Source organism: Dunckerocampus dactyliophorus, chromosome 11, assembly GCF_027744805.1.
Source record: "Dunckerocampus dactyliophorus isolate RoL2022-P2 chromosome 11, RoL_Ddac_1.1, whole genome shotgun sequence".
Classification (NCBI taxonomy): domain Eukaryota; kingdom Metazoa; phylum Chordata; class Actinopteri; order Syngnathiformes; family Syngnathidae; genus Dunckerocampus; species Dunckerocampus dactyliophorus.
Genome location: NC_072829.1, coordinates 28,049,502 through 28,059,534, shown reverse-complemented (window position 1 = coordinate 28,059,534; position 10,033 = coordinate 28,049,502). Strand labels below are relative to the sequence as shown.

Sequence of the window (10,033 nt, the reverse complement as noted above, 5' to 3'; positions counted from 1 at the left end):
CTCCCATTTAGTATACCCTAAAATAATACACTGCCTGACCTCAGTAGACAAAAGAGGGGTGAGTTGAACAGGTGATCACTCTCCTCATTGATTATTGATGAGGCGGGGGAGGCAAATTCCTCAGGCGAGGCAAAGAAAATAGAGATCCATTTACAGAAAAAGGTGATGCAAAAGCTAGAGGCTGTATTTATAGAAGGGGTCTTTGTGCCAGAGCTTACACGAGGGGGGGGGGAAGCAGTGGAATGTGGATTTTCAATCATTGGGACTCAACAAGTTCAGGTCAAAACCTGGTAGAGACGGATTCCTAAAAACACCATTTAATTTGATACATTTACAGGTCTGGAAAAGTATGGAAAATGGAAAATCAAGGATGGAAAAATCATTTTTTCCAGCTGGCTTCCGAGCCGATCAGATTTTTTTTTTCTAGTCTTGCCGATCCGATGCGGTACCGATCTTTTTTAAAATATATATAAATATATAACAATAAGCTTTGTTACAAACATGAATTTGTGGGGTTGAATATGGTTATGAAAGTAGCTCTTCAAAGCATTAAACATAATGCAACCAAGGTATTGCTGAATGTACTTTTTTATGACACAGCATGACCGACAATATTGTTTGGCTTTTGTAACAAAACTCTGTGAGTCACGTCCCCAATCCAATAAAAGATCCAATAAAAGATCAAAGGTAGGATTAATCATTCGACATGGTTATAGATCAATTTGTGGTGTGATTTAGAATATATGACTTTCTTTTTTAACAAACTCTGTTAGGGCCCTATGAAATCATTTTTTCCCCCCCAAGTTCCGATTTTTCCATTAAAATTTTTTAGAATTCCGTTTTTTTTTTTTTTTTTTTTTACCTTTTCCACATATTTTACCAGCATAGAGTGTGTGCTGTTTGGGTTAGTGAATAAAATGTCCATCAATGAAATCCTTACATTTACTGATGCAATACATCATTGGCTCATTTTGTCCAGCAATGAGAAATGAATGTAGCTTGGCTAGCTTTCCTAATGGGATGTCACCCTCTGCAGAGCCTCCTCTTTAAGATGCTTGTCAGCGTTGGGCTTTGTCAGATGCTCATTCATGTAGACTTCCGTGCCTTTCAGCAGTGTGGTTTTGAATTCCCTGTTGGTGAACTTAACGATGATGACTGGTGTGGCGTGGTTTCTGTCATACGGCGAGATGCAAGTATCCACATTCATTACGTACACATTCATCCATCCGTCCATTTTCCTGTACTGTACGTTTCTATATTTTGGCTTTGGGCGAGAGGCGGACTACTCCCTGGACTGGGTGCCAGCCAATAGCAGGGCACATATAGACAAACCATTCACCCTATGGCCTACATATTTAATAAAGGTTAAATGACATCAACAGCAACTCAGAACTTCCAGAATGGATTGTGTTCAACCTTTCAGGCTGTGTATTGTGACACCCAATCGTTACACTTACAGGACGTGAAAATGGAAGAAATAATACAGCTTCCACTCTTTGGACGCGTCTGACTGATGAATTCATTCACTAAGAGGTGTTTTGTCCCTGTAGCGTATCTGGGGACAAAGGTGAGACGAATGAGAGCGGGAGCGTCACTTGGCCGTAATTTAGTAGTGAGGGCTTGTGTTACTGCGTGTTAACCTTCCTGCAATAAGATCTAATTACAGATCAGCACAATTTGAGTAAGCCTGGCAGCCAATAAAAGCTGTCTAAATACAGGCATGAATAATAGATGCATTCTTTCAGGTCATTCTTCTCATTATTTATTTGTTTGTTTTAGAAGCGAGAGATACGCAATTGGCTCCACTCGCACAAAGCTATTCATCAAGCTGAGACGGGAAGAGAAACTGTTTGGACGCGGGCTATCAGCAGATTAAGTGGAAATAGATATCACTACCGCAGTACTATAAATTAGAGGTTCATGTCAAGGTTATGACGTGTTACAGTTCCATCTGCCATGCTTTTTGACACATAATAATAATAAAAAATAAACATTGTGCTAAATTGCTTGATTCTTAACAGATAAACTCAATGACAAAGTACAGTAAGTCATGCAAGAATAAAAAGAATGTTCTGCTCGCCCTCTAGCGGCGAAATGTAACTACAGCAGCACCAATGGACTGTGGGGCCCTCTGGTGGTAAAACATGGCAATTGCAAAAATCATGCAAACTCATCCAGTTCTCTTTGTACCTGTTGGGCAAGGGGTGTGGAAAGTACAGGCCAAGTGTCATTTTCAGCACATTTTATTGGCCCTTGGCATATTGTAAAAATAAAATGAATAAAAAGATGTGGATGTTTTGTTCAGATAGCTTAGCACGGAGGTGTCCAAAGTGCGGCCCGGGCGCCATTTGCAGCCCGCTGATGTTTTTTTATTGGCCCGCGGTATGTTCTAAAAACATAATTGAATAAGAAAACAGCAAAAATGGACAAAGGAGTAGTCATAACGTCTAAATATTTAGAGGAAAAGGTTGTAATCTAACAAGAAAAAGTTGTCATTTTAGAATAACGTCATAATATGACGAGGAAAAATATTGTCATTTCAGTAGCATTAAGTTGAAATATTAAAGACAATATTAACAAAACTATTAAGAAAAAGTCACAATTTTACAAGAATAAACTCCTAATATGAGGAAAAATAACGACATTTTAGTAACATGGAGTTTAAATATTAAAGAAAAAACATATGTATATATGTTTTTTTTTAAGTCATAATATAAACAAACAAAACAAATTAAGTTGTAATTTTTGGAAAATTAGGTTGGGGAAAAAGTTAGAATATGGGAGTGATGTCAAAATATTATGGGAATAAAGTCATAGTATCACAAGAAGAAAATTTCCAAAGATTATTGAAGAAAATTTAAAAATAAAAAAAAACTGCAAAAATGGGGAAAAAAAGAGCAAAGTTCATATTAATAATAGGCTTTTTCACTTATAATCATAAAGCTGAGTTGCTGTTTTTCTTATATATACATTGTATGTATTTGCTGTTATGTTATATGTTGCTGTTTTTCTTATATATAAGTGACAGTGCAAGTACAACACTGGTATTAAAGAACATCAGATGGCGTTTAGTCTGACAGTAAATCTACAACACTCAACATACATATTGCACCAATAATACAGTATTAACATTCAAGAGCCTGTTCGAGATCACTCTCTGTTTTTTTTATAGATAGCAAATATATAAAACATAATTACTTGTGCCATTTGTTATTTAAGCGTTTTGTATGTTTTGATCTTCCAGGAAAGTTGCCTTTGCTCAACACCATGAAAATAGTACAGGACGTACAGTTCATCCAAATGTGCGTCTACCCCCAGTGTGGTGTCACAACGGTGAGCGGCTCCCGGTTGTGTCCGTTAATAATAGGCCAAGGATTAAAGTAAGGGAAAACTGGCTCTTTGAATTTGGCATTGTAGAATGTGAACAGATGGCTCATATCACCGGCGTCATAAAAGCCCACCTCGCCGCGGCCGTAGTCCAAAAAGACCCCCACCCGCCTTGGAGGTTTGAGGGGATATAACAAGCTGTCCTCCTCCGAGTCTGTGCACGCTTCGTACTCGCTGGTGCCGTCTCCATTGTCCCTCAGCACCACGGTCCAGAAACCGTCCTCGGGGCAAAGGTTAACCTCCTCCTTCCTGTTGACAGAAGCCTGAGCCACACCGAGACCCCACGCCGTCTTGGAGCCCACCTCCACCTCCCAGTAGTGTCTACCCACTGAGAAGGCCTCAGAACCCAGGACGATGTTGTAGCGAGTGAAGCGTTCCGGGTTGTTGGGCAGGTTAGGCTGGATTTTGCCCACCTGGACGCTGGTACGACATGAGGAAACACACAGGCAGGGGTAGGCTGTGTCCGGGTCCAGTGACACTGCTGTCACAGCTGGGAAATATTCGGAAAAATGTGAGCAAAATATAGGACGCCGAAGTAGAAATTATTTTTTAAAAAAAGAAAAAAAAAAGTGTGGTTTGTGTGTGTGAGCATTTGTACCTGGCTGAAAAACCGTGCTCATCTTCCTCCAGGTCCTGTACTGCAGAGGTCCCAGGAACTCTCCTGACTGCAGATCCTCACTCACATCTAGGGGGCGCTCAAACAAACTCTCAGCCCTGGAAAGATGCAGAGAATGAAACTATCAAGGTAAATTCTTATTAATACAAAAAGCAAGCCGATGATCTGGTTATTTAAGTGTGAGCTGCTACTACAATAGCGCTACAGTAATGGGATTCTGCCCCCTGCTGGTTGTAAGAAACGTGTACACGCTGACAATGCAGCTCATCAACCACCATATATGTTGGTTATATATTTATACACACACACACACACACACTACCGGTCAAAGGTTTTAGGAGGTGGATCAAGCCTTGGCAGTTGGTGCAACTCATTCCTACAGGTGATCCAAGTTCTGGGGTACTTACTACCTCCTGTCTGCATAAAAACAGTGTTGGGAATACACTGTGGTTCTATACGCTTGTGAACATCAACTGAACAGCACTGTACTGGAGAAAGTCGTTTGTTGCTACAAAAATGGCAAGAAAGAAGGGAATTAACAACGGAAGAGAGACAGACCATCTTAACACTTAAAAATGTAGCTTTTTCCTCCAGAGAAATTGGAGTGTTCTAAAACTTTTCACCGGTAGTGTGTGTGTGTGTGTGTGTGTGTGTGAACATATTATACTTATCATTTAGGTACTATATTAGATGTATGATGTGTGGGTGTATATTTGATTTTTGATATATGAACATGACAAAGGCATTTGTAAGACCACCCTCTAGTGGCAAGTCAGCTAACGTTGACTAGTCATGTTTTTCCACTCTATGAAGACAAAAATAAGACTATAAATGAAATATATAAGCCACATATTTATTTAAACTCTACAGAATGGTACTCACCCTCCAATGAAATCTTTAATCCCCTAAAACAGAAGAAAAGAAAATAACACATCATTTTCCATGAACTCACTGTACGTTCCAGGTGCCTTCATGAACACATAAATATGATGACATCACCCCGCTCACCTTAAGCTGCTCAGGGTTTTCTTCCTCCATCAGTTTGAGGTGGAGCTGGTCCGCCGTGCTTTCCAGCCGACTGATTTGCTGCGTGGCCTCCGTGAGCGCCTCCTCCAGCTGGGTGAGTTTGTCCTCTTTCTGCTTCTGCAGTTTCTCCTTTACACGCTCCTCCTCCTCCTGGAGGAACTCCCTCAGACGACCAAACTCGGCAGTGACCAGCTCATCCAGGTCACCTGCTCGCTCCTAAGAGGAAAAGGGTCCGTTTTTCACCTCTGTAATTAACATAGTCATTTTGGCACTTGCATATATACACTCCCTGCAGGTTCCTAAACACCTGCAGTCCCAGACCTTTGGAAGGGGCGTGTACATTACAGTGGAATCTCTTAAATCCAACATCATCTGTTCAGAGATGCTAGACAGCTTTTGCCAAATTTCTTCAGGTGTCAAAAGAAATTTTCCCATCCAAAATAATAACACACAGTAATTAGTGGCGCAAAATGTCACCATCGTACAACCTTTAGCAGCTGTACGGGCACTGGATTTGGAATATTCAATTGTAAATTGTGCTAAATGTCGGCCAACTGTGGTAACTGTAGGCTACCTGTACGTAATCATTTTGGAAACTTTATCCATGTTATTTTGACAATGTCATTTCTGTTGGAAGGAATGAGCAAAACCAATGGAGAAAAACTGTAACAACATATATACTTAATGCTGCATTCCCTCCTTATTATACAGAACATGACTTCATCCCGAGCTTTATTAGACAAGTGTGACACCAACTGACACTAAAAACAAAAAAACACATGCACACACAGGAAGAGGTGAGATTAGCAAACTTCCTATCCACTTTGTTTACTCACATCCTTTCACACAGACACAGAAATAGAAGTGAAAATGGGCAAATGTGCACTAAAACTGGGTCAAACAGGCACAATGCATTTAACCCATGATATACACCCAACAGGGCACGCACTGGATTTGAACACATTCAAAGCTTTAACCCCAGAAAATATATTATTTCATACTCTGTACATTCATTTAGGCCTGTCACGATAATCAATAAATCAATGAACTGCACCACAAATAAAAAAAATTCGATCATTTTGCCGGCCTCGACATATTGACTCTTCCTCTTTCTCTACAGAACAGGCAGGATGACAAGAGAGTTCACTCTGTGCATCTGTCTCAACAACTGGACGCGTTTGTTCTATAGCGCATAACTTACGCACTTTGTGACCGCAAATGGTGCACTGACCACGCTCCCGCACAACTTATTTACACCTACTGCACCTCGTCTAGTGCACGACAACAGTACGCGCGACACGAATTGTTCCCGCATGGGTATCCATTGTCACCACCACTTCCTACATCCATTATTTGGTCCCACTGTGTCCCGTGTGATGCCACCCAACAGCAGGCATCACCCCTATAGTGTCATGATTTTGCATTCCTGTTAAAGAATAATACCCAATGTTCATTATTTATTGAAGTGCAGTTTTATTGACAGAGACTTGATTGTTTTCATTGTTATGTGTGGTTTTTATTGGAGTGTTTTTCTTCACAGAGGTCTATTTTTTTTCTTGTTTTTGGATGTGATTTTTATTTAAGTGCAGTTTTTGCAAAAAGAGTACATTTTATTTTCATTGGGGTTTTTGTGTTTAATTTATTATCTTGTTTATTTTATTTCTTTCCAATTACAATGTTAAATACTCTTGAAAAATTAAGTTTATTGCTTTTGATATGGCGTACTCGCATTGTTATGCCATATATAATCATTACATTAATTAAAAAATCATCTCGGAATAATGTTGACAATAATATTGTTTATTGGCAATAATTTGTAGGACAATTAGCATCCACCAAACGCTAAACACACCTCACTTACAAGTATAAACACATTATAATGGAACTCTCTGTGAATGTAGCTTGTCATTGCAACTGTGTACAGAATGACAAATCTTTTGACTTTTTCTGGTCTGGTTGGGAACTTTTGGAACATGAAAGCTGCAATATGTGTCGATCAGGCATCTTTAAATGGTGATTCGTTTTACTTGTATTATACAGTGGTTAACTTCTCTTTCCACTTGTATGACATTTAAGATCATTAAAATGTAACTTAAAACATTGCCTGTATAGTTAATAAAATGTTCTATCATGGTGACAGTTTGACTTTGGAACAGATGAATTCACATTACGTGATTTCCTATGGGAGAGATTGACATTGGAAGCCAACCAGTGTCACAAAACAGATTGTATTCTACTTTGGAGGAGCTTCCACTGCAATATTGAGTTATCAAATACTGGTAAAACTATACATGAATTTATCGGATGCAACAACTTTCTAAACAGCCAACACGCTACTCTCATAACTTTCTCACACACAGAGCTCTATTTTGACAGTGGAAAAACAGCCCAGCCTCACTGCAGTCTGTGTGGCATGCAAGCTATTCTCGACATGTCCAGCGTGTGTGTGTGTGTGTGTGTGTGTGTGTGTGTGTGTGTGTGTGTGTGTGTGTGTGTGTGTGTGTGCGTGCGTGTGCGTGTGAGCGAGCGTGCGTGCGAGAAAGACAAACAAATGACGAGTTTATGCTCCACCACCCGTGTGTCATGTCTGAGCGAACATTTGCATTTTGCAAGGGTCCTCTTTTTGAAAATGTCACCATGCTGCATGATTGTGTGGCGTTTCATGTTGTGCAATAATAAGCAGTCAGAAGTGTATTCATGTTTTGAAGTTAAAAGGTGGAAGTGGGCAGGTTGGATGTGGCCTATCGCTATACCAGAATTCCACTACCATTTTTTGCTAAGACTTGCACATAAATACACGGACAAAACAAAAAGACACCAACCTTGATGAGTAGGATTTTCTCGTTGGTTTGCTTTTGGAAAAGCGAGGCACCCTCTGACTGCAGCTGAACTCTCTCCAGAGCCACAGTCAGTTTATCCTGCATTGGGAGGAACGAGATTAAAAGACGAGCTCACTGTTTTTCTCCTCCTGAACAAAACTCATCCTTAATGGGGCTCATATGACACAAAATCTCCACCAATTGAACTCTTTGACCTTGTAACTCAAACAACACTCCAGTAAAACCACCTTCTAGCATACTAGGAGGAGTTATTAGCACTCACACGGGCCTGCTAAATTCCTGTTAAACAAACTGTTCCCAAAGACTGCAAATGTGTTGCTTTAATCACAAAGACGTAGGACAGGTTTAGAATTAGACAGGGATTGGACACACCTATTTTACTTTGTTTTCATTTTTATATTCTCAAATAGACAATAAATAAGTACGGTGATTGTATTTTACGCTGATGTTTTTACACAACGACAAGACCCAAACGTAAACGAAAATAATACATTGACGCCATTGCATAAACTTAATGATAAGAAGCACAAAAGACGTTAATTTATGACAACATAGATGAATTAAAAAGCCCTTTTGTCAAGAAATATGGCCCTGTGTGAATAGCACATTAGATAGCTGGCTAGATGGTTAGCTGTATACATAGGTGCCTAGTTGTGCCTAGGTGTTAGCTGGCTAGATAGGTGCCTGTGTAAATAATGAGAAAAAATGGATAGCTCTATATCCAGTCAGTACGACAAATGTATTTTAGGCTAATGATTTTGGACGACAACGGGATGTCCTAAGTTTTTAGATCATCACTAGGGCTCAAATTTATTAAAATATATCCCATATTGCGTATATCGCATTGACATATGGATGTAAACTAATAACAACCACAACAGGAATGTTTATACAGTAAATAGGCTGGCTATTTAGGTGCCTGTGTAAATACAAAAGATGACCAGATAGGTGCCTGTGTAAATACAATAAATACGTAGATGACTAGATGGGTGCCTGTGTAAATACAATTAATCAATGAGTTGATAGGTGGCCAGATATGTGCCTGTGTACATACAATAAATAGATGACAAGATAGGTGCTTGGAAATAAAGTCGACATATTCAGTACAGTTACCTTGTAGTTCTCAAAGGCCTCGTTAATGGGAATGACATTATGTGTCTTGTGGTCTCTTGACATGCCACAAACCAGACATATCGGCAGCTGGTCGTCCTCACAGTAAAGCTTCAGTTTCTCCTCGTGTTCCTCACACAGGTCCGGTCCGAAGAGACGCGGCCAGTGCCCGATGGACGAAGCCACGCTGCTCATGCTGGACCCGGGTTCCCGCTCTTCCAGCTCCTCCGGAGGACCTTCCGGGTCCGAGCCGCCAGGCAGCACACCCCCCGCGGCAATGTCCATGGCCCGGGCTCGACGCACGCTGTCCACCACGTTACACAGGAGCGAGTTGGGTCGCAGTTTACGCCCACAAGTCTTGCGGCACTTGGGACAGCTGGAAAGTTCGTCCGCCTTGGCCTCCCAGCACTGGATGATGCACACCTGGCAGAAGTGGTGTCCGCACTCCAGGATGACTGGGTCGCGGAAGAGCTCCAAACACACCGGACAAGTGAGTTCTGACTGGAGTTCTTCAAGAGCGCAGGCCTCCGCCATTGTCCTCCAGTGTACACATAGTCGTGACATGCAATGACAGACAAGAACCAACTCGACTGAAACGCCTTCCTCTCGTCACTAAACTAGGCTAGTGAAACAAGAAGGGAGTGGTCTGAGCTACAGCAAAGTTTTTTTTGTTTTTTTAAACAGGAGCACAGGAAGACGTGCAGCAACAAGCATAAAGATAGACGACACGGAATACCGCAATGTAGCTAATACTGTTAATCAACCACTGATATCTAGCTATAAAAAATGGAGCGGTGTATTGGTCGAAAAAAGTTATATTCAGAAAAAAGTGGTAATTTTTCAAGAAGTTAAAATTTCATCACAAAGTTGGAATGGTATGAGGAAAAAAATATATAATTTAGAATCATAAAGTTGAAATATTAAAAGATGCACTATCATGGAAACAAAACAAAGAATAATAAAGATGCAACTTTGGGAACATTTTATTTGAAAAAAGCTATACTGCCAGAACAAATTAAAAAGTAAAAAAAATTATGAGAAAAAAGATTTACAG

General features: G+C 40.3%; 1 protein-coding gene across 1 annotated transcript; it reads right to left on the bottom strand.

Annotated features, from left to right (window-relative positions):
- Positions 1 to 583: 583 nt before the first annotated feature.
- On the bottom strand, positions 584 to 9,692 carry LOC129189462 (zinc-binding protein A33-like). Its single transcript, XM_054791125.1, has 6 exons — positions 8,983 to 9,692; positions 7,852 to 7,947; positions 5,012 to 5,245; positions 4,886 to 4,908; positions 3,986 to 4,101; positions 584 to 3,877 (listed from the first exon to the last, which is right to left on the bottom strand). Exons 1-6 carry the CDS (start codon positions 9,541 to 9,543, stop codon positions 3,309 to 3,311), a joined length of 1,599 nt encoding a protein of 532 aa, XP_054647100.1. The 5' UTR covers positions 9,544 to 9,692; the 3' UTR covers positions 584 to 3,308.
- Positions 9,693 to 10,033: the final 341 nt, after the last annotated feature.